Raw genomic sequence first — 27,894 nt, forward strand, 5'->3', positions numbered from 1 at the left:
GGGCGGGGCAGCGGGCGCGCGCTGCCTCCTCGCGCCCAGCCCCCCCCACGCGCGCGCTGCGAGTGGTTCAGCCCAGCCCCCGGCTCATTGTGCTCGCCTCACGCCGGCCCAAGATGGCGGCGGCGCTGGAGGCCCCGGGCCTGTGACCACAAAGAGGGAGCCGGGGGCCGGACGGGAGCGCGGCGGCGGCGGCTGAGGCCCAGGCCAGGCCCCCTCCCCTCAGCCTCCCGCCCGCCCGCCCCTCCTGCTCCGCCCGCCCGCCCCGCCCCCGCCGGCGGCGCCCCGCCCCTCCCCCAACCGCCCGACTAGCATGGTGCGGCGGCCGCGCGCGCCGACATGGGGGAGAAGCTGGAGCTGAGGCTCAAGTCGCCCGTGGGGGCCGAGCCCGCCGTCTACCCGTGGCCGCTGCCGGTCTACGTGAGTGCCGCCCCTCCCCTGCCCGCCCCTGCCTCCCCTCCCCCGGACCCCCGCCCGCCCCCCGCGGCGCGCGCTGGGCCCACCGAGAAACGGAACAACTCGAGAGTCCCCAGACCCTCCTTGGGACCCCCTTCCCGCCCTGCCCGGGTCCCCGCGGCCGTTTCCAGGCCCCGCGCGCAGGGTGGACAGCGGGGAGCCCGGGCGGCCGGGGGCGCAGACGCACCGTGGGGACCCCGCGCCTCCGAGGGGCGCCCAAGCCGGGCTGCCGTAGCCTGTGCCGGGCCGGGGACTCCGGTCCCCCGGCCTGGACGGCCGGCGAGCGTGCCTTTCCGTACTTGACGACTTGACATTTAGGCTTTCTCTTCTGGTAGTTTATTCTTGGCGCTGTCAGCGTGCTCAGCTTTTTTATTTTTGAGAACACCCTTTCCTCTTTCCTCTCTCCAGTTTTTTGTTTGTTTTGTTTTTTTGAATTAGGCATTTTGTCTGTCTAATCTTGAGTGGCAGGACTGGCCGGACCCTTGGAAAAGAGGCATTTTGTCCCCTAATTTGAGTGGGTGGGATGGCAGGACCCTTGGAAAGGAGGCATTCTGTCCCCTAATTTGAATGGGTGGGATGGCAGGACCCTTGGAAAGGAGGCATTCTGTCCCCTAATTTGAGTCAGTGGCCTGGCTGGACCTTCGGAAAGGAGGCAGTTTGTCCTCTGATCTTGAGTGGCCTTTGGATAATGACAGGCTGAGCGGAAATTTACAGAGGCGTCCCCCGATGATTCCAGAAATGCAGGGCTCGGGGTGGGCGCCCTGGCCTCTCGTCCGGGGTGGCGGCGTGTTGCGCGTGTCTGTGTCCCAGGGCCCACGTTCGGGCCAGGCAGCGTGCCCTCGGGAGGGAAAGCGCAGCAGGCGCCGTGGGCGGGCGCCTTTGGGGCGCCCTTTCGCGCGCTTGGCTTGCGGGGGACCGGTCCTCCAGGGGACCCGGCGGGGAAGCCCGCGCGCCCCGCCCCTGGCGCGCGCTCCGTGTGTGTCAGTTTTTGGAAACGTCGCGGCCGGGGGCGGAGTCGGACGCTGGGACCGCCCGGGAGCCACTGTTGGCTCCTGGCCCCGGTTCTCCGCGGTTCTCCGAAGTCGGAGGGTTTCCAGCCCGCCGCACGCACCGGCGGTTTCTATTTTTGCTCTTCCTGCGCCCGGAGGCGCGGCTGAGCCTGGGTTCTGGCTTTTCCGGTTGGGCAGATCCGATGTCCGGGCGGGCGCCCTGAGCAGTGGGCAGGGCAGGGAGACGTCCCAGGTGACTGAAACTGAAAGTGGGGAGAACCTTCAAAACGCCAGCTGATCCACCTGCCTGCCTCTCCGCCCCTGTTACGGCACTCGCCATGTACCGATTGGCTGGCCGGTGCGTTTCTCAAAATGTAATTACCTCTTTATCCTTAGTCGACATGAAGGATGGTTCATTTCTAGCGCACAGTTCTAGAAGTTTTGACAGATCACCACTCACGCTGCAGCGTAATCCCCCCATCCCGACTGCTACCTTTTGGCGCCAACTCGCCTCTAGCCTCCTGGCCACTCATCTCCTCTCTATCCCTAAGGTTTTGGCTTTTCCAGAAGGTCAGCTCAGTGGAATCAACAGCATGTAGCTTTTTGATTCCGGCTGCAGTTTGCCCAGCAAAACATATCTGAGGTTCATCCGTGTAGTTGCAGGTATCAGAGGTCACTCCTTTTTCTTGGTGTGTCATATTCCGTCTTTCTTTGGTTCATTTCCCTGCGGGCCGCACGACTTGAGGGACGTGTCCAGTTTTGAGGGGGCCAGGAATAAAGGGGCTGTAAACATCCTAGGGCAGGTTTCCATGTGAACTTGAATTTCCACTTCACTTGGGAAAGATGCAGGAGTAGGACGGGGGTGTGTGCTAAGTGTGTGTTTAACAGCACTTCTGCATCTTGGAAGTTGATATTTTTGAGTATTGGAAGCGTTTTGAAATCTGCTGTGACCCAGCACTCAGGCACTTGAGAGTAAGATGAAAATTCATCTGGAGATCGTCATGTTGTCCCCATGACCGTCTTTTATTCGGGGCGGGACAAGGCCTCAGAGGTTTGTAACCCTTGTAAGTAAGGCCTGTGTGTCCAGGCCCTCTTGGGACCTGGCTTTCTAGTGGCAGACGGTTCTGAACTGTGGAGTGTCTTTCCCGTGCTGGCCGGACTACCCTTGGCAGGGCGCAGGCTGTGCTGCCTGCCTGGCCGGGTGCCGTGCCTGACGTCAGCAGCTGGTCCCGCCACCAGGGCCCCGGGAAGCACTCAGCAAGCCGCAGCCTCCCTAAAGCTTTGCAGTGACGGTTGCTCCCCTTCCGGGTCCCCACTCAGGAATTTAGCTTTCTCACGGGAAATGAGGGGGCAGTACTTTATAAGAAATCGTATTTTGTGATGACTCGATGGTGACTACCTTAAGAAAATGGGCTACTTTGAGCAGCTTAGCTTTTCAGAAGGTCAGGTTACTCGTGTGACCACACATTTGAAATGACTGAGCTTGCTTGTTCATTGACTCATTCCTTCTGCAAGCGCCTCCCAAATATTTGCAGTATTCCAGGGGGCCCTGGGGACAGTAAACGATATTCTTATTCCCAAGAAACATGCGGACGAAGGACTGCAGGTGATCTGTAAGCTGAGAAGTGCAGCAGAGGTGTGGCGCGGTGTACACGGGGTCAGCCGAGGTCCTGGAGGGAGGGACTGCCAGATTGGCCCCGGGGGAGGTGTGGGTGGCTTCTCGAGGAGGGGGCATCCACAGAAGGAAGTGCAAACAGCCACAACCATCCACAAACGGAAATGTCCAGCGTCAGAAACAGGCTTTTGCGCAACTCGAATCAGAGGGTGGGGTGCAGGATGAGTTTTGTTCCTTCTGTGACTGAGAGTTCCCGGATATCCACCTGTAGCTCACGGTGGCATTTCTAAAGTAGGGTGGCTCTTCTTTCGGTGGGAAAACTGGGTCTCAGCTTGGAAGGGAGCAGGTGGTATCTCTGGTTGCCTGGTGGGCGTGCGGCGGTCCTTCTCCTCCATGACTCACCGGGGCCGTGGGCGTGGAGCAGCCCCAGCATGACTGTCCCCGCCTCCGGCTTCCTCCTGAGAGTCCACGAGCTGCTGATGAATGCCCGCTGAGCAATCGTGCCCTTAACTCGGCTGTGAGTAGTCGCTCAAGTGGGCGGCGGGGTGAGCCATCCCTCCCTGTGACTCAGAAAGTATTTTCTGATCTGACTTCTCATGTGTGAGTCCTGCCTAATTCTAGCTCAGGTGGAAGGCAGGTTAACCCTTTGACGACTTTCTGCGGGTGGAGTAGCCACTTTAAAAGGGGAAGGAGAAGCCTGGCATTCCGTCTGTGGCATTTATCTTTCCTGCTTTTGTCCTAAGATCCCTAAGATCCCAATGCCGGCTGTGTTCTCTGTTCCTGGTGGGAGGGGCCGGGGGCGGCCCCGGACTTTGATACTCATTAGGGAGGCGGTGGCAGAGCTGCAGGGGTTCCGCCCTCCAGTCTCCCTCTGGGAGCTCCATCCTTGTTTTCTTAATTAAAGTTTTTATTTTGAAAATATCATAGATTACTGCGTAGCCTTAAGAAATAACAGACATCTCATATTGTGTTTACTCAGTTTCTCCCAAGGGTGGCATCTTACAAATCCACAGAGCGATAAAATTACGTCCTTGGTGTTATGGTACAGTCAAGGCATGGTGTGTTTTGGGGTCCCCTTTTGAATGCAAGGCCCTGCAGGGTGTGACCAGCTGTGTCTGTGCGTCCCTGGGTCCTGACCCTGTGCTTGTCTCCTAGGAAATTCCTCTTTTCCCTCGTTCTTCCTGACTGCTCTCTTCCCCGTGGGTGTGCCTTGTCCCCTGGCTGTGGGGGTGACAGTCCTGTTCCTTTTCTCCCGCTCAGAGCGTTGCCTGGAAGTCTCTTTGGCGTCTTCTCTGTCCCTTCAAGCTGTCCCTGCCATTCCCGCCAGCCGGGTCTCCTGCTGGCCCACGCCCTCCCATGGCGTTGAGTCTGCCCCAGGGTCTTCACCAAGAACCCCCGGTGTCTCTGCAGGGCCTCACTCACCCCGCCCATGTCCACCGCGGGGATGCCTGGCCCGTGGGCTCTTCCCTTTGCACCCCATGTTGGACCCATCTCTCCTCCTGACCGCGACACCTGGGTGCTGCTAGCAGGGCTGCCGTCTCGTGGGGTCCATGGCCTGCGGTCGGGAGGTCGGGGCTCTGCAGGTCATCGTGTCCTCATCCCTAGAGGGCTTCAGTTTGAGCTCCCTTGGTTAGTTAGGGGTGCGTGGCTGATGCCCGGAAAGCATGGTCGTCTTGCCAGATGAGCCCCGGTGTCCGACATGTGAGAGGTGTTACCCCTGAAAACACTTGTCCAGAAACCCGACGGTGCTTCCCTGGTGGGGAAGGGGCTTCGCAGGCTGTGCGCTGGGGGGGGTCTGACAGAGGCTGGTGCCTGCAGGGGTGGCGGGAGTCGTGGGGCTCAGTGCGGCCTCTTGGGAAGGACCTCCACGTTGTGCAGTGGTGATGACTGGAGTCTCTTCGTGGTGGAGATCATTCCCCCTGGTCTGCTCTTGGCTCCCCGGCATCTGCTCCGTGCGGCCCCCCCCCGCCAGTCTGGGGGGGGCACCAGGTGAAGGGGCTGGACAAGGGGAAGGCAGTCAGTGAGGGTGGAGGAGCCTGGCTGGGTCTTGTGGTTTTTGTGTTTTTTTTAAGTAACAGCTTTGTCGAGATATTCACACACCACACAACGACACGTATAAAGTGTGCAGTTTAATGGCTTTTACTGTATTCACAGAGCTGTGCAGTCATCTAATTCCAGAACATTCTATCTCCCCCAAAGGAACCACATCCCCATCAGCAGTCACCCCAGCCCCCACCCCCAGCCCCTGACGACCAGGAACCCCCTCCCTGTGTCTGGGGACTGGCCTGTTCTGGACGCCTCACACCCATGGACTCACACACTGTGTGTCCTTCTGTGTCTGATTCTCTCTCTGAGCATCGTGCTCTCAGGGTCCGTCCACGTGGGAGCAGGTGTCAGTGCTGCTCTCCTGGTCATGGCTGAGTCGTGTTCCCATATGTGGAGGGGCCGGGTCGGGGGATCTTGAGGCCCCTGCAGAGGCCTTCCTGTGCCTTCCTGCTGGGGTGGGTGGCCCCGGGTGAGCTGGTGTGCCGATGGCGAGCCCCTGCTGGAGGGGAGGACAGGAGGAGCGCTCAGCGCGCAGCTCTCCAGACCTTGGTGCTGGTGGAATGCTTGGCACGTCCTCCTGCACGCGTGCCCGTGCTTCTCCCACCCCAACCCCCGGCCTTGGCCTCAGGCTGGACGGGTCTGTGGCAGTAAGGCACTTTGTTTGATGAGGGCAGGGAAAGCTGTGCTGGTGAACTCTTGGTCATCGTGCCCGTCCCGGCGCCCCTCTGTTCGGACCGCCACGCCTGGTACTTGGTGCTGGAGTCAGGCCCCTTGGGGTCTGGGCAGCTTGGACTGTTGCAGGGGGGCTAGGTTTTATTCCAGCAGCTGCAATTTTCTTGTCAACCCTGGAGCCATCCAGCAGCTCTCCAGTCCTGTGTGGACACAAGTGCCCTTCTTCTGAAGGGACGGCCGCCCGGCCCGGTTCTGCTGCAGGTTGGCTCCTGTGGCCCATGGACCTGGGCACGGGGCAATGCCTGTCAGGTGCCCCTCGTCCTGGGTGGCCGGGGGCCACTGTCCACCCCCTCCCTCATGGAGCCTCCCTCCTCGGACCTAGTCATTGGGGCCCACAGCGCAGTGTGGGGGGCCGCGCGGGACCATGTTTGCGCCGCGGGCCCACCGTGCCCTGCAGCAGCTCGCCTGTCTCTGTCCTGTCTTCCTCCTCCAGCTGGACTTCCACCTGGTGGCATCCTCACACTTCTTCCCATTTCCCAGGTCTGGCTCTGTCCCGCCACCAGCCGAGTTTGTCTCTCTCGCAGGTCAGAGCTGGCGCCACGCAGCCCGCCACGCAGCCCGGCCTTGCGGGGAGGGCCGCGGGGGTGGCGGAGGGAGCCGAGCTGCTCCTGCAGCTGTGCTCTCAGCCCTGGCTCTGGTGCGAGTGTCACGGGTGCTCGCTGGAGAAGCCCCTCTCCTGCCCCCGGCATCTTCTGCTTGTGTGTTTGCTCTGTATTTATTTGGTTGCGTGGCCTCTCTTTTGCTGTGAGAGTTTGTCTTCAGTGGACCTTGCAGCACAGCTCAGTGTCTTCTCTGCTCTTGCTGGGCTGGTGGGTGCGGGAGCCGAGTGAACCCTACCCAGACTGTATATCTGGACTCTCTGTGCGTTGCTGACCAGTAACAGTCACATGCGTGTCTTGTACACTCTGTGTGCCTCCCAGGGTGGGGGTGCTTGTAATGATGGGGCATTTACTGCTGTAGATTTTGTTGTCGATTAATAGCCTTTTTGAGGTACAATTCCCATGCTATACAACGTGTCCTCCTAAATTGTGCGATTCTCTGGCTTGTAGTGTGTTCACTGAATGCAGTTATCAAGACTGCCAGTGTTAGAACGTTCCTTCACCGCAAGAGGAAACCCCATCCCATCAGCAGTCGCCCCTCTCCCCATTCCCCCAGCCCCTGACAGCCAGGAGCCCCCTCCCTGTGTCTGGGGACTGGCCTGTTCTGGACGCCTCACATCCATGGACTCACACGCTGTGTGTCCTTGTGTGTCTGCTTCTCTCGCTGAGCACCGTGCTCTCAGGGTCCGTCCACTGGGTAACGGGTGTCAGGGCTGCTCTCAGAGGATGGTTTGTGTGGCCACATGTTCTCATTTTTCTTGGATGATGCCCGGGGAGGCACTGCTGTCTCATATGGTGACTCTCTGTCTAACCTTCAAGGAACTGCCAGGCCATTTTCCCGACCCAGCTGTCCCTGCTGTCTTTTGCCATTTGCTGTGAGGTGTTGGGGCTGACTGTTCCTGTCGGTGGTTCTTCCCATGCGGTTTTGGTGTCCGCAGTGGTGCTGATGCTGTGGGTCGGGAACCACTGATCTGCATGGCTGTCCCATGCTGGACCACACACACTCCATCTCTTGCCCCTGCCTTGTCTAAGTATCAGGCTCAATTAATAGTTACTGCTTGGTCCTCAGTAAGTTGGAGGATGTTATTAAGAATAGTAGAAGGTTGGGGTTTTCTTTGCCTTAAAAAATAAGATTTTGGGCAAATGGTCACGTACTATAATTGCATTTACACGAAATGTCCAGAACAGCCAGATCCACAGAGGCAGAGAGTGGATCAGTGCTGTCGGGGCTGGAGACGGGTCGGGCACGCCTTCTGATGGGGACGGGGCTTCCTTCTGGGGTGATGGAGTATTCTGGAATTAGACAGAGTGATGGTTACATGGCTTTGAACAGACTAAAACCCACTGAATTATACACCTTGAAACAGGGACGCGGGCTCCAGTCTATGTGAATTGTATCTCGGTAGAACTGCTGTGACAGATACAAGGCTTAGGGCACAGAAGGTGTTTGTGGAGTTGTTTGACCCTGCTGGGGGGTGCTGGGCTGTGGGCTCTGTCCTGGGACCCTGCCGGGCACCCTCTCCCTGGCCCCCGGGGAGCTCTGCCCGTGTTGCTGTCCTCCCTTGTGAAGTCCTGAAAGTGGTGGCCTGGGTGCAGAAGTGTGCCCACTGTCACAGGGCAGGGCTGGCAGCTCTGGCTCACACGGCTCACTTCAGGCTCCAGCCCATGCTCTTCGCGGCCCCCTCCTCTCGCTGATGGGACCCTCCACCCCACAGTGCGGAAGGCACAGTCTTGGTCTCAGGTTAGAGAAGGTCTGCGTGGTGTGTCTTAACTTGGTTTCTGGGCGGTGTCGGGTTAGCTGGCTGCCGAGACCATGCGGTGGGCATGGGGTAGGGGGACAGTGGTGGCGAGAGCCACCTTGTGCTGGGGCGGGGGGACCTCCACATGCGCTCTCCTGGGGGCTGCATGACTGGTGTTTCCCCTTCACAGATGGGGGACCGAGGCTTGGAGAGGTTTGGTAACCCAGGAGGGCAGGGGGTACGGAGGCACAGGGGTGTGGGCTGGGGAGGGAAGGGTTAGACTGCATCCCTGCCCCTTCTTTGCTGCCTGCTGGGTGGCAGTGCGCTGCAGGAACAGGCGCTCCCAAGGCAGCGTGGGCCACGTGGCCGGGGCCCAGGACAGCACCCCAGTGCTGGAGTGCGGGCTCTCGGTAGGCCCTGCCCAGGCGGGGGCTTGGGAGGTGAGGCAGGAAGGGCCCAGGCTGCAGCACCCACTTCCTCCGGTCGCCACCATCACCAGAGGGTGGAGGGACAGCTCTAAACCCTGTCCCATTGTCTTTCAGGACAAACACCACGACGCTGCTCACGAAATCATCGAGACCATTCGGTGAGTGTGGCACCTGTGAGGTGGGCCTGGGGAGGGCGGGGCCTGGGGAGGGGAGGCACCAGGCTCTCCCCACTCCTCTGTCCTGGTCCTCATCAGTGTCCTCGAGGAGACTGGGACACGGCTAACCATGTGGTCAGAGGAGTCAGATCCTCCACAAGTGTGGCTCTGGACAGGTCCTGGTACTTAGTGAGCTGGCTTTGCAGGGAGGGGGTGGAAACCCTGAGCAGCCAGGTTCTCAGGGGACCCTCCCCTCTTCCCTCATCCCCTTGCTTTTTTCTCCTCCCATTGGATTTGGTGTGATTGTTGGATTTGGGCTGCTCTGCGAGCCTGTCCCACGGTGTGCGGAGAGGCGTGTGGGAGCCCAGGAGGCTGACCTTGAGCGGGAGCCAGGAGGAAGGCCACCTGCCGTGTTTCTAGTGGGCTCTCTCCCCGGCCCGGACCCGAGGGTCTGCCCACGTTCTGTGACCGCTTCTGGCCTTGTGTGTCCCATGTGCATGATCCTGGCCCTGGCACCTCGCTGCACTGTTCCCTGAAATCCTTGACCGTGTAGCCGCCATATGGACCACATGCCCTTGTAACTGTGTGAACCTGTGGTGGCTGGGCTGGCGGTGCCTCGTAGCTGGGCGCCCTCAACCTCCCCGAGCCTGTTTGCTTTGCTTTCTGTGGGGCCGGGCCTCCTTGCAGGATTGTGTTGAAGACCAAGTGAAGTGATTTATGTAGACCTCGCAGGGTGGGCCTGTCCAGGGGTGGCGTGGAGAACTTTTCTCTTTCCACAGTGTAAGTCCATAAACCGGTCGGCTGGTGGGGTAGGGTTAGGGCTGGCACATTTCGGTTTGTTTCTAAGAAGGCAGCGGGTGAGGAGGCGGGGCACGTGGCGAGGCGGGCCTCTGAGCCACCGGCCGGGCTCTCACCCCGTCTTCCCCTGCAGTGTGGGCTGTGGGCCTGCCCAGCCGGGCCTTCCCCTGGAGTCTCCGGGCAGCCGGTCCTCCCCTCCGTGCCCGCAGACGTGCTCCGTCATTGACAAAGATGGTGGTTCTGTTCTCCTTCTACTTTACTCCTGATGCTGGACAATTTCCAGTGCACACAGAGCAGATCGGGTGTAATGAGCCCACGTGCCCGTCACGCAGACCCTCAGCCGCTTCTGCTTCACCTGCACCTCCGCCCATGCCCCTCTTCCACGTTAGTGTCACTGTGACACAGGTGACATGCGGTGAAGGGCAGGAAACTCCACACGCGGAACGTGCGCATGGTCTGGCTGGTGTGGGCATGTAGGGAGCCCACCTACCTGCAAGCAGAGGGGAGCCAGCGCCAGCCCCCTGTCGGCCACTCTCCCACACGCCTGTCCCAGGCAGCCCGACTTCCCCTCTGCCGCCGTGGGTTGCTGGATTACGGTGCGTTGCCTGGAATTGACAAGCACGGAGTCGTCGTGTGCTCACACTCAGCACGTGGTTTTGAGAGTCTCTGTTTGTGTGAATGTTTTCCCCCTGTACTCCTGAGGTGGGTGCCGCTGCAGAATGGGCCCCGGGGGTTTGTCCGTTCATCGGGTGACGAATGTGTGTGGGTGGTTTTCGAGTTTTGGCAATCACAGACAACGCTGTGTAAATGTCCCCGCAGAGGTTTTTGTGTGGACACGTCTTCCTTTCTCGTGGGTAAAGACCCAGGACTGGGATTGTGGGTTGTGCTTGAAGAGAAGCTGACAAGGTGTCTTCCGAGGGGCCGCCCCATTTTGCCCTCAGGCAGCAGCTCCCGAGAGCCCAGCTCTGCCACCCACCAGTGACATGGTGTCAGGTGACGTGGCAGCGGGTTGCGTGGCCGGCTGGCTTCTGCTGGTCTGATTTGAGTCGTGCGGCAGTGTCGTCGTGGTGTTAATGCGAGTTTTCTTAATGACTAATGACATTCAACCTCTTTTGCCTGTTTTTAAAATTTGGTTGTTTTTTAATTATAGAATTTTGAGGATTCTTTATCATTCTGGCTCATCCTTTACCCAGTATGTGTTTTGCAAACATTTCCTTTTGGTCTGTGGCTTGTCTCTTCACGTTCTTAACACTGTCTTTTAAAAAGCAGCCGTCTTAAGTTTTGATAAAAATTCATTTTATCAACTCGTCTCTTATACTTTGTGTTTTTTTCGCCTACTAAGAAACGTTCGCTTAACCTAAGGTCGCAAAGGTTTTCTCCTGTGTTTTTTGGACTTTTTATAGTTTAGATTTTACATTTACGTCTTCATCCATTTCCAGTGAACGTTTGTATGTGGTGCAGAGCATGGGCTGGAGTTTATTGTTTTGCATAAGGATGTCCAGTAGTTCCAGCACCATTTGTTGATGAAACTGTCCTTTCTCTGCGGAATTTCTTTGTCACCTTTGTGAAAAATCAGTGGACACTGGATGAGTTGGTGTATTTCTGTGCTCCTGATCCGTGACTCTGTCCTTTGGGCAATACAAAACCTTGGTTACCACAGCCTCACGGTAAGCTTTGGAATCAGGCAAAGTAAGTCCTCCATCTTCATTCTACTTTTTAAATATTGCCTTGGTTATTCCACTTTCTTTGCATTTCCAGTAAATTTTAGAATTGGCTTGTTGATTTTTGCACAATTTTGTTAGAAATTGCATTGAATCCGTAGGTCATTTTGGGGAGATTTGCTGTCAGTATTGAGTCTTCCAATCCATGAACATAGTATATCTTTCTACTGACTTAGGCCTTTCCACGTTTCTCCCAGCAGTGCTCTGGGTTGTAGTGTGGAGCATCTGGGACAACCTTTTGTTAAATTTATTCCTAACTCATTGGTGCTTTTGGTGCTGCTGTAAGTGGGATTGAGTGTTAAATACTATGTTCTCTTTGCCTGCTGCTTGTCAGTGAAAACACAGTTGATTTTTTTATGTTAGCCGTGACCTTGTGCTTAGTTCATCAGTAGTTTTGTAGATTTCCTGGGACTTTCTGTGTAAATAATTATGTCCTGTAAGTGGGGACAGCCTGACTTCTTCCTTTCTAGACTTTGGGATTTCCTTTCTTTTTCTTGAATTTCTGACTGAATAGGCTAGGAGTGTCCAGATAGTTTTGCAGCGACGTGGCGGAAGCTGGCATTCTCGCCTTTTCCCTCGTCTCAGTGGGAAAGATTCAGTCTTTCGCCGTTGAGGTGGCATTAGCTGCGGGCTCTCCATGGGTGCCCAGTGTGGGTTTGGGGACATCCCCTGCCGTTCTGACCTTGTTTTCCCTTGGTGTGATGCAGGCGTCATAGTTATGGTAAAAAAAAATGAAAGAAAGAAAGGAAAGGCCATCCTTTTTACTGTAAACACTGAAATACTTACGGAAGAAACGTCATGTCCATGGTCTGCTTCCAGATGGTAGGGAAGGGTGCAGAAAAAATTTGACAAGAAAGCGTGCTTCCTGGTGCGTGCTCTCGGCGCAGCCTGACCGAGGTGGTATCCCGCGTCACCTGGTGAAGCTGGTGTCTCTCAGGCTTCTCCAGTGTCAGAGACACTGTTTCCCCCTTTTTAACAAATAAAAATCTCTGGGGGAATACTTGGAGGCTGTGCAGATGTCCTGTTTCTTCTCAGACCTTTGCCACTGATTTTAGCGTCCAGAGGTGGGTCTTACCCGTGAGAACCAGTTCCTGGGGTGATTCTCCATCCCCCTCATTCTACCCTACTTACTGATTGGAGCTCCTCTGTGAGGAGGAGCTGTTGCCGCCTCCGAGGCATTCACCCGCTTCTGTGGGCTGTAACCCCCTCCCGCGTGGTCTGTTCTGCTGCTCGGGTGGTTCTTGTGCTGGCAGTCTGTCCTGAGTCCCTGGGACTTGGCCCCGCCAGTTCTGAGCACATCCTCACTTTCTGGAAGCTCCAGAGTCATCTTGAGTTTCCCGTGTCCCAGCCCAAGAGTCGGCCCCCTCCAGAGAGCTGCGGTTTCTTGCCCTGGAGAAGAGTTTGTGCTGGTTTCTGAGATGGGCTCATGTGTCTTTGTCCTGAGTGGTCGGGGTTCCCAGCACACTCTGGCGGTGAGTGCGGGGTGAGGGGGCGCGCTCTGCAGGGCGCCGCTGAGCACGGCCTTGGCTTGACGGCAGCCTGATGAGCACAGGTTCTTCAGCCATCGGTTCATCCTTTGACGGTTAGCCGCCTGGGTCATGTCCAGGAAAGCTCTGCCTGCAGGAGTCACGAGATTACTCTCTTGTTTTCTTTGAGAAGCTTTGTGGTTTTAGCTTTTACGTCCAGGTTTAAGATCAGTGGTGAATTAATCTTGGTCTCCGTCTGATATGGGTTTGTGTTTGTGGGGTCAAGATTCAGTTGTTCCAGCCTCATTTGTAAAAGACATTCCTTTCCCCATCCAGTTGCCTTGGTGCTTTGGTCGAAAGTCAGTTGTTAGAACTGCCTGTCTCTGGGCTCCGTGTCCTGTGCCAGTGGTGTGTGTGCTGCCTGTCTGCCAGCGCCGCGCTGTCGCTCCCCGCAGACTCACAGTCCATCTCAAAGGTGGTGTGGGCCTTGCAGCAGTGCTGGTATTTTTAGAGATTGTTTTAGCAGTTCTAGGTTCTCTGCCTTCGTGCGTCACTCTGAGAACCGGCTTGGTGTTTCTCCAGGAGAGCGCGCTGGGCTGCCGGTGGGCTCCTCGCGCGGCCCAGCTTGAGGAGGAGGTGCAGCGGCGCCCGGCCGCGCCTCGCGCGCGGGCTTACGTACGTGGCCTTGCGTTTTTGTCGGCAGTGCCCGACGGTTTTCAGCGTAGAGGCCTGCCACCTCTTTCACTAGAATTACCCCTGAGTGTGTGTGCTTTAGCGTTATCTTAAGTAGCACGTGAAATTTTTATTTTTTTAAGCTCTTTGTTGCTCGTATTTATAAATACAGTTGACCTTGGGTCCTGTGACCTTGCTTCACGTGACCAGAATTCACACAAGTTCTGGTAACTTCTCTGAATTCCTTGGGGGGGTTGGTGTACGGAGCCGTGTCTGCGCGCAGAGACAGTTTTGCGTCCTCCTTCCCAGCCTCTCTGACGTCCGTTCTTTTTTCCTGCCGTGTGGTGCTGGCCGGGGCCTGTGGCAGACGTCTGCGGTCCCCACCCGTCCCCACCTTGGGGGCCCGGGCTCACACCGCCAGTTTGGTTTGGGCTGTGGGGCCTCTGTCTTCCGGGCACGGGCTCCTGGCGGAAAGTGTGTGCTGAGCAGAGAAGTCACCGTGAGACGCGCTGGCTGGCAGTGAAGGTGCTGGCTCTGAAGGCCGAGGTGGAGAGACTCAGGGACCCGGGACGGGGTGCAACACGTGGAGGCTGAGCCGGGCCTCGCAGGGGGAGGAGCCAGACCACAAGGGAGGTGGGAGTGCTGGCCCACCGGTGGCTCTGGCCCGCATGCATGTTTGGAGGGGCCTGGGATGAGGGGACTGCCAGGGACACGGGAACTCTGGCGGGCCGGGGAGCATCGCCTCCTCCTTCCTACAGGCCCCTGTCTCCAGAGAGCCGGAGGCGGCAGCAGGCACAGCGGAGACTGCCCGCAGCAGCCAGCCGCGTCGCCCCTCCTCCGGTCTCCGGGGTCCTGAGTGTGTGTCACGGATAGGAGCTGCATCTTGTCCTGGGCGTCCTGGGTCTCTGTCGAGAAGATCGTGTGATTTTTCTCTCCTTTATCTCTTAATGAGGCGAATTACTGTGACTCGCTTTAGAATGTCAGGCAACTTGTCATTGCTGGGGTAAACTCACGTGAACAAGGCGTCTCGCTGACTTCAGTTTGCTGATACTTCTAAGGGGTTTGTGCCTGTGTTCGTGGGGGATACTGTCTGTAGATCTCCTTGCTTGTGGTGACTTTCACTTTACAAGGCTTTGCTCTTCTCTGGCTTTGATGTCAGGGGAACGCTGGCCTCACAAAACTGAGAGGGGCCAGTGTGATTCTCCAGTAACTGGTGGAGTTCACCAGTGAAGCCGTCTGGGCTTGGAGCTGCTTTGTGGAAGGCATTCGGGAGGCCGAGCTCTGTGATAGGTGTAGGGCTGTTCAGATACTCTGCTTCTTCTGATGTCAGCTTTGGTAATTTGTGACTCCAAGGAGTTTGTCCGTTTCTCCTAAGTTGTCGCATTTACTGACAGGCCGTTTTTCATGACGCCTCTTATTCTCCCTTTATCCCCCGCGAGAGCTGTGTGATGACTCCTCTTCCGCGATTCTTCTCTAGATCGTGTCAGGATCTGAGCAGGGTCACACCTTGGGATGGGTGGATGTATTTTTCTGTCTTGCAGTCTGTAGGTTCCCCCTCCATCTCTTTTTTTCCCTTGCAACATTTGTTGAAGTAACCCCATTGTTTGTCTTGGCGTTAGTTCGTTCTTCAAATAGCAGTTCCCTTTCACTTCTGATGGATAGCATTGCTTTTCAAACTCTCTGATTTGAGCTGATGGGTTCCTAGACCCGGAACACGTAAGTCTGTTTAGCTCCCAACAGCCAGCGTTGTTTGAGCTGGAAGCGGCGTAGAGCTTGTGTGAGTCATGCCACCAGCACCGTGAGCAGGACAGCGGTTGTCTTGAAGTAAAGCCTCCCTCCCCTCCTTCCCGCTTTGAGCCTAGTAACGAGGTTGTTTTGTTTCTGTCTGGGGAGTGGACAGTGCTTAAGAACAGTGCGGAGGGCGGTGACAGAGCACTAACGATGCTCGCCTTTGTGTTCCAGGTGGGTCTGTGAGGAGATCCCGGACCTCAAGCTCGCCATGGAGAATTACGTTCTAATTGACTACGACACCAAAAGGCAAGCAGTCTGAGCCGCTTCCCCAGGGGGGACGCAGCCTAGGATTAGATCTTCCTCGACGGCGCAGGCGGGTGGGAAACTTCCTTTTCGATTTGGCTGCAGCCTGCGTGGAGTTATTTTGGTCGGAAATGTTTATCAAATATTGGCAGCAGCTGTCAGAGTGAGGACATAACTGGAAGGGGCGGAAACTGGGGCTGGAATGTGTGAAGCTACCCCAAGTTCGGAGCCGCTGTCTCCGCAGCAGGTGGCCGCTGGCGCTGCGGGCCCGGCCTCTGGGCCGCGGGCCCTGCCCAGCCCTGGCCTGGGCCCGCTTGGCTTGGCTGCTCCTCACAGTCTCCTGCAGGCACATCCGGGTTCTCTGTGGAAAGTCCTGTGGGTGGGGAAGGCGAGGCTGTGTCTGGAATGCTTGCCTGGAGTTCTTCTTGTTTTGCTTTGAGAAAGAGGGCCAGCCTTCCATGCTCCTGCCTGTTTGGGCTCTTGGCAGGCTCCCAGTGCTCGGTCTGCGCCCTCAACAACACAGCCCAGAGGCGCCCTCGAGCCCTTCAGGGCCCGCGGCCAGGCCTCTTCACTCACTCTCCCTTCTTGTCTGGAGGACTTGTTGGTCTGCGGGGTGGCCTCCCGGCCTCAGTCAGCCCCCGTCCTCTTCCCTTCACTGCCCACCTCCAGCCCATTTGATGATTAGCACCTGCTGCTGTGAAAAGAAGGGCCCTGTGCCTGCTCCTCGTCCGGAGCAGTCAGACCTGGGAGCAGCCGCACAGGTGGCTGTATAGGCTCGGGCCGCTGGGCACACCCGTGGCCACTGACCCTCCTTCAGGGCCCCTCCTCCCCTGGGGTTAGGGCCCCTGAGTGGGGCTCGAGTGGTTCCTGTGGCTCACGTCTGACAGCTGGGGGGGCACCCTGTTCCTGACCTAGCGCAGCCAGTGTTTTAAAGGTGCTTCTGCTACAAGGTGCTGGCAGGGCGTTGGAAGTTCTTCCCTCCCGGGTCAGTTGGTCGATGAAGGGCCGGAAGGTTGTGGGGCTGGGAGGGGCATCCCCTGATGGCATCCACTTGAGGGACCCGAGGGACCTTAGGGTCCTGCTCAGAGCGGGTGACCCAAGACAGCAGGGCCAGCCCCGTCTGCCAGGGACCAGGTGTGGGGACATCCTGTGGGCAGGCTCATCCTTCTGGGAAGAAGTCTCTTCTGGGTGCAGTTGGAGGCTTTCGGGGGGCTTCAGTCATCAGGTTGAAGGAGGTGTAAAATTGGGAGGCAAGGAATTAATTTGGTCGAGGGACGGTGCGGGGCTTTCTCCCCGAGGACTGCAGGGGAAATGCAGGCCGAGACCTCAGTCTGGCTCGGAGTCCATCCTTGCGTTTTACAGATTGAGCGCTAGGGGCCAGGGTGCGGGAGTGTCATTCACGGACACCTGGGCGACCCGGGCGGTGAGAGCACTCGCCCTGGCGGCTCCCCAGCCTTGATCTGTCCTCACCCGAGGCCGGCAGGGCACACCGCTGATGAGGCAGGCATGGACCGGGAGCCGCCCCCTCCCAGATGCTCCCAGGGCCCATGATGCCCCCGGGACCTCTGCCCACGGCCCTTCCTTGCTGTCCCCCGAGAGGCCTGCTGGCTTGTTCTGAGCTCGACGGTCACCACCGCCTTTCCTTGCCTTTTCAGCTTCGAAAGCATGCAGAGGCTCTGTGACAAGTACAACCGGGCCATCGACAGCATCCACCAGCTGGTAGGTGGCCTTCCCTGACCTCCAGGCCCGTCTCCTGCTCTTGGCCCATGTCTTATCGCCTGGGCGGTTTAGCCACGCCTCCCGCCCCCTGGCCACCTGGGAGTGGCGAGGGTCAGGGAATTGCTCTGCTGTGACACGGGCAGTCGGGACCAGGCAGACCTGGTTTCCTCCCAAAGTTGCCCCCAGTGTCCTGTGGGCCACAGCGCGTGGGCAGGTGGGCGACAAGGAGCTTTCCTGGGGCTTCTGTCCTTCACCCAGCCCCATGGGCGCTCTGAGCGTGGGGCTGACAGGCTCCCCTGGCCTCACCTGGCCGGGCGCGCGTGCCAGGACAGGCCGGCTGGGAAACTGTCCAGAGAACTCACGCATCCTGGGCCCCCACCCCTTACGCGGGCACGCAGGTTCCTGTGTCCACATACATGCACACACGTGGCTGCGTGTGGCTGGTGGCGGGGGTGGGGGGCAGACTGTCACGGTGCCCCTGCTGCCGCCGCAGTGGAAGGGGACCACACAACCCATGAAACTGAACACGCGGCCGTCCACCGGGCTCCTGCGGCACATCCTGCAGCAGGTCTACAACCACTCGGTCACTGACCCCGAGAAGCTGAACAACTACGAGCCCTTCTCCCCGGAGGTGTACGGAGAGACCTCCTTCGACCTGGTCGCCCAGATGATCGACGAGATCAAGATGACCGAGGATGACCTGTTCGTGGACCTGGGCAGCGGTGAGGGCGCGGTGGGGCCCGCGGTGGGGCCGGGGGTCCCGGCCCTGGGCAGTCCTGTGCCGGTACTGCCTGTGCCTCACCCAGCAAGCCCCAAATTGCCCACCTGCCCAGAGCCCAGAGCCTGCCCCGTCTCTCAGCCCTGGGAGAGGGCCCGCGGGCTGTGTGTTCACAGAGCCTGCCACCCCCACTGAGCCACCCCGGCCTGGCCCCACCTCGTTGCCACGCTCCCTGCTGGGTCTGGGGCTTGCTCTGGGGACCACTATGGACCAGCCCCCTCCAGTCTTGCTGGCACTCACCAGCCCTGAGCAGCACCCCCACCTCCTTTGGCTTGTGAGCTGCCCTCCTGCACCTGCGTGGCGCTTCCTGGGGGCGGGGCTTGGTGGGTGTGCACCTGAGGCGCCGTGTCGTGATTGATTCCCAGTGGGGTGCGTGGAGGTGCAGGGCCGATGGGGGACTGTCTGTCACGTCATTGATGCTCCATCAGGAGCCCCAGGCACAGCCCTCTGGGGTGTCTCTGCCACCCCCGTGGGACCTTGTTTTCCACATGAGAACCTTGTGCTTACAAAGCCGAAGTCCCCTCTCAGTCAGGCATGGTCTCGGGCTCTGAAATGGGGACGAAGATGGCTCTTTAATTTTTTGAAGTGTGTAGTTCGTGTTTTCATAAGAACGCATGTAGTTCAAAAGTCATTTTTCTAAAAGGCCGTGAAACTTCTGTACGTGTCAGAAGGCTTGTGATTTCTGAAAAGTGCCAGCGAGCAGCACCTTCCCTTCTGTCGCTGGGGAGGGACCTCACGGCTTCTGTGTTGACCCCGTGTGGTAGTACATTCTATTCAAGGCGGGAGATCGGGGTGCTCCTCATACTTCACTTGAAATGCCAGTGACCTGAGTTCAAGGGAAGACCATTTAGAAAGCTTCCTTTTGACGTGAAGACAGAGCAGACTCTGCCCATGTCTCCCTAGCGCTCCCATCCTGCTTCAGACTCAGGGAGGACGCTCTGAGGTTGGCGGGCTTTGTCGAGGCAGCCAGGCTGCCGTGTGCTGGACGGGCCTTCTGGAGGTGCTGCTCATTCTCGTGGAGCCTTGTCTGTCTGGGCAGTTCGTGCCACTTAGGGCTGTGGACCAAGCCAGGGGGTGCTGTCTGTGGATGATAAACTGGAACACAGACGGCCGTGCCTTGGGGGGGCTCAGCCAGCAGCCTGGGGCGTTTGAATATGTTTTGTGACCTCTAGTACCTTTGCTGAGTGCCTCTGCCTGGCTACCTTGTGGCCCCCACCTGCTGCTCAGGTGTGGCCCTTCCTCGGTGTCTGACGCTTGCCCCCCCCCCCCGAAGGAGTGGGCCAGGTCGTGCTGCAGGTCGCCGCGGCCACCAACTGCAAACATCACTATGGTGTCGAGAAAGCAGACATCCCAGCCAAGTACGCGGAGGTGAGAGGTCCTGGGCCCCGGGTGGGCTGCAGCTCCTTCCTTTCCAGCCTGGGCTCCTGGGTTCTCTGTGAGCAGGGGCGGGGCGGGGGGCCTTCGAGGGGAGGGACAGTGGGGCAGGGCTCCGGAGGGGTCGCCCACTGTGTGTCTCAGGCTGTCCAGCTGCCTCCCCTCACTGCCCTAGAGAAGGCTACGCTGGCGTCCCTGTTGGGCCAGCGCCTGCTGGGGGTCAGCAGTTCAGGGGAGTGGGTGCACCTGAGAGGCCACATCCCCACGGAAATGTATTTAGAGCCTCTGCTTCCCTGGGGCTGGGGGAGGGGGACACGGGGAGCCGCAGGCGCCCTGCCTCCTGCCGCCCGGGTTCCTGACAGGCCTCTGGTTCCCTTGCAGACCATGGACCGCGAGTTCAGGAAGTGGATGAAATGGTATGGAAAAAAGCATGCAGAATACACAGTGAGTGCCATGGCTCATGCCCCCGCGCTAACTGCGGCCCCCTGCCCTGACCGCCCGGCCTCGCGCCCGGCCGCCGCCTCCCGCCTCCCTCCTCCCTCCCCTACCTCTTTCCACGCTCCAGCCACCCTCTGCCTCCGTTCTCCGGGGCCCCTTTGGCCGCGGTCCAGCTCCTCCTGCACTGCGGGCTCAGAGAACAGAGGTGGCCCCTGGGCACTCGACGAGGCCTCGGGAGCCCCGAGTCTTTGGGGGCAGCCGCTGCTGGGTGGGCAGAGCTGGCCAGCGGGGTGGCATCCCCCCCAGCCACGTGTGGCCCAGCAGACGAGTCTCTAGCTCTCCTGGTGCCGCTCTCTCTCCGCCCCCGACTCTCCGTCACTCTGCCAGGCCTCTCGTCACAGAGGCTCCTCGGGTCTGGCTCCTGGCCCCTCCTGCCCAGGGCGTCTGTGTCCACACCCTTGCTGTGTGTCTGCAGCGCGTGTCTGTGCTCAAGGCTTCGTCTGTCTCTTCAGGGGTTTCCATTGCATTGGACGCCTGGCTGCTGTGCAGCTGTCAGCCCTGGGCCCCTCCTGAGCACCGCAGGTGGCGGGTCCCCCTCATGGAGCCCAGGCCCGAGGCCCCGCCCTGCTCCTGCTGCAGCCCCCAGGCCCTTGTGGTGCTCGGCTTGGGTTAGCAGAGCGACCACGGCCTTGGGCTGGCAGCCGGGGGGCAGGGAAGGGGGGCACCAGGCCCTTAGGGGCGCCTGCTTCTCCCTTCGTGGGCTGTGCTTGGAGGTCAGGTCTGCAGCGTGTCACCGGAGCTCTGAGGTCTGGGGCTTGGCCTCCAGGCCTGTGGCCCACTTGGAGTTCGCGCTCGCAGAGGCTGTGAGGCCTGGGTCTGGGCTCAATTCTGTGTGTGTGGGCGTCGAGTTGTTCCTTTTTGGTCTGATTTGTCCAAGTTCTGTAGCTTTCTCACATGGGTCTGGTACGTACCTTGTTAGGCAGCTGAAGCGTCTCACGTTTTTGGTGCTGATTTAAGGGGTGTTGTCTTTTTAATTCCGAGTTCTGCTGGTTTCCTGCTGGTTTCTAGGAGAGCGCTGGCCCCTGGTGTGGCAACGCGCGGCAGTGCCGTCAGCCGGCGGCCTCGCTGTCGCTGTTGTGCCGGTTCCAGAGGGTTTTGGTTGTCGCTGTTGACTGTGTTGGAATTCCTGTGCAGAGGGTCACGTCGCCTTTGAGCAGAGACAGCCTTGCGCCTTCCCTCCGGGCCCGGCCCATCCTGCTCTGTCTCCCGGCATTTGCTGGGTGGAAGGTGGCGGGGACAGGGCACCGCTGGGCCTGCCCCGCTCTCAGCGCCAAGCCTTGAGAGTGTCGCCCCGAGTGTGATGTTGGCTGTAGGTTTCTGTGGATGTGGTTTTCCAGTTGATGGAGCCCCCGTCCATTCTTACCTTGCTGAAAATCTAACAGAGACTGGGTCTTGCTGACGGCTTTTCTGCCTGCACCTGTCGAGATGCTGGCGTGAGTCTTTCTGTGGCCTGTTAATGAGATGAGCACAAAAGCTGAGGCAGCCTTCCATGTCCGGGTGCCCCCCACATGGTCCCAGGGTGCCGTTCTTTCACATGTTGTTGGGCCTCTGGTTTGTTCCTGTGTCACCGAGGGCGTTTGTGCCCAGGAGGGACACTGGTCCGTAGTCTTCCTTTCTCGCGCTGTGCGGTTCTGGCTCCAGGGTGGCGCTGGCCTGGTGGGGTGAGTGGCGACGTGCCCCCTGCCGCTGCCCTGCTTTCCTTGGACCTGGACTCGCACAGCCACAGCGCGGGCCCAGCCCCCCTCCCCTTCTCCGTGGTGGAGGTCCTCGCAGGATGCTCCCCCTAGGTGGAAAGTGAGGGGCGTGTCCTGCCCTCCCGGGGCCCTCCCACGTCGGAGGGCCTCTGGGGCTCGTCGCTCAGGCGGAGGGCAGGCAGCCCAGCTGGCCCCTGCCCCCAGGGGCACCTTCCCGCCGGGCTCCGTGTCCGCTAGCCCGGCCCTGAGCTCCTGGATGGCTGTTTGTTTTCCTAAAACCGTGTGACCTCCTAAAACGCAGGTTTTTTAAGTTTAAAAAGTGCTTCCTGCTTCTGGTGAGAGGGTTAGACAGTTGAAGCACATAGTATCCAAGTTTGCTTGGGTTGACACCGGTCCCAGGGATGCCTGGTGGCCCCATGGGCACCTCCGCGCTGTGCGCGGAGCGTGGTTCTAGCTGCCGGTGCCGCAGCCGGGGCAGGAGGCGGGGCTGTGTGACGGTCAGCGGTGCCTCTGCGTGCTGGGCACCTCCCTGCGTGGCAGCCTCTCACTCTTTGCTGCCTGTGGTTCAGGGCGCTCACTGGCCCTGCCATGGCCCCATCGAGGTGTCTGGGAGCAGAATTCGGCTCAGAGGGCGCTTGGTCGCTGCTGTGTCAGGAACAGCCATGGCTCTGGCATCCCCTGGACCTTTTCCAGGGAGCAGCCTCCCCATGCAGCCCTGCCCAGGAGGGTGTCATGGCAGTCCCTGCTGAACGTCCTGGGTCTGGAGAGGCCCTCCCGTGGCTCTCTGGCTTTGACCAGGCGCCCTGACTGGCAGGTGGCGTCCTGCCTGCGCTTCTTAACAGCTGAAGAGGGAGTGAGGCCAGCAGGAGCCTAAGAGCAGCCCAGGGCCAGGGCCGCCTCCTGGGCCCCCTCACTGGCCCTGCCGCCCAGGGCTCTCCTCCCAGTGGGTCCCCGTCCCCTCCCTACGCGTGGCTTCTGCCTGCGTGTCTGTCCATCACACCTCAGGGTGCCCCCTCTGCCTGGAGCTGCCTGGGTAACCACATGCTGTTGGCGCCTGGTGGCGGGCTGGCACCCAGAAGGTTCCCAGCGCCCAGAGCAGGTGGCGGCCTCACGGAGGTGCCCATCCGGGAGGTGGCATGGCCTCCCTCCGGGTGAGGCTGCCCTCCAGCTGGTCCAGGGCAGGGTGGACCAGACGGGGCCGGCTGTTCAGGCACAGCTGTCTGCGCGTACCTGCAGCTGCTCCTGGGCGGTCAGCGCCCCCGGGCCTGGCTGGGCTGTGTGCGGGGAGAGGACCCAGAGAGCCACGACCGACCACCAGGATGCGGGCGACCCCCCGCGGCACCTGAGTGCTTCAGCACAGCCAGCTTGGCCCCTCATGCTCGGATACCCTGGGGTCTCCGTGTGTGCTGGAGGGTGCCGAACCTGCAGCTGCTCCCCCGGCACAGCCACACGGGACAGCAGCACTTGAGGGACCCTCTCTGCTCAGGGTCTGCCCTCCTGCCCATCCTGAGAGAGGCTGGGGCCAGGACTGCTGGGCAGTGCCATACCTCTCACCGTGAGGAAGCGTCCCCAGTCACCTGGTAGCATGCGCCTCCACCCACCCTTGTCTGACTGTGTCCCTGTGGACTGGCCTGTTCTGGACATTTTATATATATGGGATCACACACTGTGTGTCCTTCTGTGTCGTCTTCCTTCACTGAGCACCGTGCTCTCTGGGTCTGTCCACGTGGCAGCGAGTGTCAGTGCTTCTCCCCTTTTCTCGGCTGAGCAATGCTCCCGCGTGTGGAGGGACCACGTGTGTGTATCTGTCATCTGTCCATGGACACGTGGATGGTTTCTGCTTTTGCTCCCGTGGATGTGGGGTAGAGGTTTCTCTGTGGAGCTCTGTTTTCAGTTGTCTCGGGTGGATGCCCAGGAGTGTGACGAGAGCCTCTTTTGAAGAATTACACAACCAGATTTCTTGGTTTTCTGAGTGTTGCAGCTCTGGACAATTAGGTTAATAAGACTTGTGTTCTCTTGGACAGACTTTGGCCTTGAGGCAAAATGAGATTAGTCTGCTCCCAGAAGTAGCATTGAGAGCAGGTGTTGGAGGTGTGAGGATGGCCCTGCTCTCAGGTAAACACAGCGAGGTCGGCAGCCACGGGAGGTGCAGCCCAAGGTCCAGAACAGCCGCTTCTGGCGCCCTCTGCCGGCCCCGTGTGGACATGCGTTGGGACTCCGGCCCCTTCTCCGGTGCCCCAGGCAGCAAGCCCTCCAAATGTGTGGTTCCCCTGCGGGCACGGTCTCAACTTCTCCCCGACGTCCCCTTCTGGGAGCCTGGCCACACCGAAGTCTAGCCGCGTCCTCCCCACGGGGGACCTCTGCTCATTCCATCTCCTTCGGGGTGGGTGCGGGCAGGCACAGAGGCCAGCGAGCCCTCCAGAGTGATGGGCTGTTTCTGTTTTCTCCCTTCAGCTGGAGAGAGGCGATTTCCTCTCGGAGGAGTGGAGGGAGCGGATCGCCAACACGAGGTATGGCTGGGGCTGGGGTGCGGGCTCTGGGGCCTGGCCAGCAGGGCAGAGGCAGCATGGCTCCCCTCCCTGGTCACCTCGCCCCGGCAGGGGCCACGGCCCCAGAGTAGGGGACAGCGAGCCAGGGAGGGCCCCAGAGGGCGGGCGGCCGCACAGTCTGACCCCGGGCTCCCTGCCTCTGCGTGCCTCTTACAGAGAGAGGCTGCCAGGAGCCCTCAGCCGTCCTCACAAGTCCTGACAGGGGTCTGCCCTCCCTGAGGCTCCTTTCTGCTGCTCTGTCTTGTCACTTCCCTTGCCTGGGGCCGAGGCGGGCGGGGCTGGGCTGCGGTGCTTGTGCAGCTGCTGTTTGGTGGCTCTTGTGTGGTTTTGTTGTTGTTGAGGGTGGTGGGTTTTTTTGTTCATGGGGGCAGTGATTAGGTTTATTTTAATGGAGGATTGAACCCAGGACCTTGTGCATGCCAGGCACACCCTCTACCCTCGAGCTCTACCCTCCCTCCGTGAGGCTCCCGGGTGGGTGAGGCATGTCACGCACTCTCAGCCCTCTCCCTGGGGTGAGGGTCTCACCCAGCCCCGCTTTGACCTCACAGTCTTGCCTCCCCTTCTCCTGCGAGCTTGCTGCACACTGACCCTGCACCCCTAACCTGGCTCTTGGGGGCAAGTAGAAAAGATACTCCTCTTTCACAAAAGCATGTCCCTTTTTTGCTCTCCTGTGAGAATTTCTCATCTGAGTCGGGCATGCTCTCCCCTTTGTCTTGAGAGAACCCTGCTGAGCCCCCGATGTCCCCATCAGATGGGGTCTGGGAGCTTCGTTGTAGCCGCCATGAGCTGACCCGGGCACGGAGTGCCCCAGGACCTCTCTGCTGGGGAGCGAGTCTGGCCGTGAGCACACCACTCCCTGGGCCTCATCTGCCTGCGTCCCCTCAGATATCGCCCCCGGCCTCCCGTCAGGGTGTCCCCCCACCTCTGACCGGCTCCTCTGTCCTTGAGGGCCTCCATCTCTGCTTCAGCCGGCCTTGGTCAGCTCCCTCGTTTCCTGGCCTGTGAATCCTGCTAGAGCGGCCACAGGGTCTCTTCTGGCTCACTCCCTCCCCACGCCTCCCCGAGACTCTGGCATCCAGCCTTCCCGGCCCCACTCCCTGCCGGAGCCTTCCCAGCTTGCCAGCCTGGGCGGGCTCTGCCGGGCGACCCGGGCGCCTCCGGCCTGGGTTCCCCTCCCATCTCCTGAGTCCCTCTGGAGTGAGTGGGCGGGGAGGGGAGGGGCTGCCCTCACACCTGCGGCGCCTCTCCCGCTGCTGCCCACGTCCAGCCTTGCCCACTCAGGCCACCACAGCTGCCCTTTGCGCAGATGAAAATCAGCAGCGTGGCACGGCTGCAGCCCTCTGCTCTTGTTCATAGGCACACAAGGAAGGGGCCCCGTCTGCCGGGCAGCTGCTGCGGCCCAGCATTAGTCGCGACCCAGCTCTAGTCTGGGGAGGGCGGTCTGTCTTAGCTTAGGGTCTTCAGTTGCACCAGTGGTGTGGATGTTCCTAGTGTCCTGCCCTCCAGAGAGTTCCTCCCTGTGGGCACGAGCCAGCTGGACAGATGGGGGGCCCCGCAGGCTCCGGGTGCCGGACAGCAGGCCCCTGGCCGTCCAGCCCAGTGGGCGTCCGCAGGCAGAGGTCCTCAGGCCATCTGGTGCCAGCGGACATTTGAGAAACGGGGAAGGATGGGCCACCCTCTCCCTTGGAAGAACTCTGCTCTGGGCCCTCTGGCCCTCAGGTGGCTGGTTCACTTTGAAGCACACCAGCCTGTGCGGCCTCCCTGCCAGGTGTCCTCATGGCTCTGGGCCCAGGTGGCTTTTGTGCTGCCTGCGTTCCGACCTCAGGGGCGTCTGAGGAGCAGGTGGGGCCCCTGGGCAGCCAGCCCACTGGGGGCCGGGGAGCCTGTCCCAGGCCGGGCGGAGGTGGTGCAGGCAGAGCCGCGTGGCCCCGGAGCTGAGCTAGTGGTGGAGGCGGTCGGCTCTGCACACGTGTGGAGAGAACCTTCGTTTCACTCAACTGGAATATTATTTTGCAGTGTTATATTTGTGAATAACTTTGCCTTTGGTCCTGAGGTGGATCACCAGCTGAAGGAGCGGTTTGCAAACATGAAGGAAGGTAACGTAGTCCCCACCCTGCCCTCTGCCTTGTCCGCGTGCGCGAGGCGCTCCCTGGCCCGCACCCTCGTGGGGCTGCGGAGGTGTGGCACTGATCACCGGCCTTGGGGTCTTATTGGCATCATCCAGCTCGGGCCCAGTTGAAAGGCCTCAGGCAGGGGGTTCCATCCACTGTTGTCCGTTGTCACCCAGCTGCAGGGGGAGCCTCCCCACTCAGTGTGTGTGGCGGACTAGCACTGACCCGCACCCCTGCTCAGGCCGGAGCCGGCCACCGGCCCCAGGGACTTGGGTGACTCATGGTACAGCTGCAGGCTGTCCGGGTAACTTGGACTCCCCCAAGACGGCAAGCAGCTTTTTGTGAACAGGGGCATCCTGGCTTCTCCTAGAGGGTTAGTCACTGTGTATCTGACATTCGGACTTGATCGCTGTCCCCATTCATTTGGCCACCCTCACCTGCAGGCACCGAGGGCGCGGGGTTGTCCCGGCTGGTCCCTTGGGCTTTTGCTGGGCCTTCCCTGTGTTCGGACCCGGCCCCCCGAGCCAGGGCTACCCCTGCTGCCCCCTCCACCCCTCAGTCCTGCCCCAGGCCAGGCAAAGGCGGGCTGCCGGAAGAGAGGGTGCCCGTCCTGCGTCTGAGTCTCAGAATGGCTGCCAAAACCGCTCAGCACAGCTGCAGAGAGGTTGCGGCGCGAAGCCTGAGAGTCGAGTGTTGGTTCTCGGGTCAGGGCATTTCCCTGAGAGCCTGTTCCACACTTCGGTGGGGTTTCTCTGCACTCATCCGAGCTCTGAGGTTGGGGACACACCAGTGGTTTTGTGGAGAGAGATCCTGTGTTGGCCTTGGGCCAGAGCCTCGCGTAGGGGAACGTCCTGGTCTTTGCGTCTTGACAGTCCACGAAGGGACTGGACAGAAGTGCTGCGGCGCCCAGCTCGCTTCTCCTTGGAAATTGGAGGGGGGCGGTTCTGCCTCCTCCGGTCCCCAGCTTCCCCCCGCCGTGGTGGAGCTGACCTCAGGTGGGCGGCCCCAAGATCCCCGGCTGCATGTGCGAGGTGGGGCTGCCTCGAGGTCTAGTTTAGCCACTCTGGTGGAGTCGACACGTGTGGAGCATCAGAGCGGTGAGACCATCCAGTCTAGAACCTTCTAAATAAGTGGGAGCCAACTGGTTTCATTTGGTCCCCAGTTTGCGTTCCTGCCCCCGCTGCTGGGTCCCGCAGGGTGTCGGGCTCTGATGTGGACTAGGGGAGCAGGTCTGGCGTGCCCCAGAAGGGAGACGGGGCCGGCCTTCCCCCCAGTTGGTCTTCCTCGGGCCGTGGCTGTGTCGTTTCCGTGCTCGATGGCAGCGCCATTGGTGGTCCGACCAGCAGTGCAGGGGCCCCAGCAGCAGGAACACAGCCTGTGCGTCCTCCATCCTGAGGGAGTGCACGTTCTTCCCTCGTCCCACGCCCTCAGCCTGCGTCTCGTCTGTGTCCTTGGAGCAGATGGGCCCCAGTTCTGCTGCTCCATTGTCTCCCTGCGGGGAGGGCCGGTGGCTCATGTGCTTAGTGGACATTTAGGGTGATAAACGACTCTGGTGAAGGTGTGAGCTGTCCTGTTTCCGGAGCCTAGAAACAAACCCGCGCTGTGGTTTCGGGCGCTTGGGCGTGCGGCCTTAGGGCTCCTTCCCTGGACTCCCCGATGCCCATAGCCAGGCTGCAGTTCCGGGCCAGGCTGGGCTGTCACCATCCCCGCTAGAGCGCTGACCT

The 27,894-nt window shown here is 60.0% G+C and overlaps 1 protein-coding gene across 6 annotated transcripts in view; it reads left to right on the top strand.

Moving 5' to 3' along the window:
* Positions 1–91: 91 nt before the first annotated feature.
* Positions 92–27,894, top strand: part of DOT1L (DOT1 like histone lysine methyltransferase) — a 48,180-nt gene continuing 20,377 nt past the window's right edge. For 5 of the 6 annotated variants that reach the window (XR_004314370.1, XM_032466028.1, XM_032466029.1 and 2 more), the window contains exons 1-9: positions 92–417; positions 8,716–8,759; positions 15,376–15,450; positions 17,103–17,166; positions 17,660–17,888; positions 19,218–19,312; positions 19,700–19,762; positions 23,965–24,020; positions 26,076–26,155. Coding sequence is in view for 5 of the 6 variants with exons in the window: in XM_032466028.1 (XP_032321919.1) it covers positions 337–417; positions 8,716–8,759; positions 15,376–15,450; positions 17,103–17,166; positions 17,660–17,888; positions 19,218–19,312; positions 19,700–19,762; positions 23,965–24,020; positions 26,076–26,155 (787 nt within the window). In the remaining variant the exon portion in view is untranslated. The remainder of the gene's footprint in view (positions 418–8,715; positions 8,760–15,375; positions 15,451–17,102; positions 17,167–17,659; positions 17,889–19,217; positions 19,313–19,699; positions 19,763–23,964; positions 24,021–26,075; positions 26,156–27,894) is intronic. The other variant, XM_032466030.1, reaches the window with a different exon arrangement.

The sequence above is a fragment of the Camelus ferus genome, chromosome 22 (assembly GCF_009834535.1).
Source record: "Camelus ferus isolate YT-003-E chromosome 22, BCGSAC_Cfer_1.0, whole genome shotgun sequence".
Lineage (NCBI taxonomy): Eukaryota > Metazoa > Chordata > Mammalia > Artiodactyla > Camelidae > Camelus > Camelus ferus.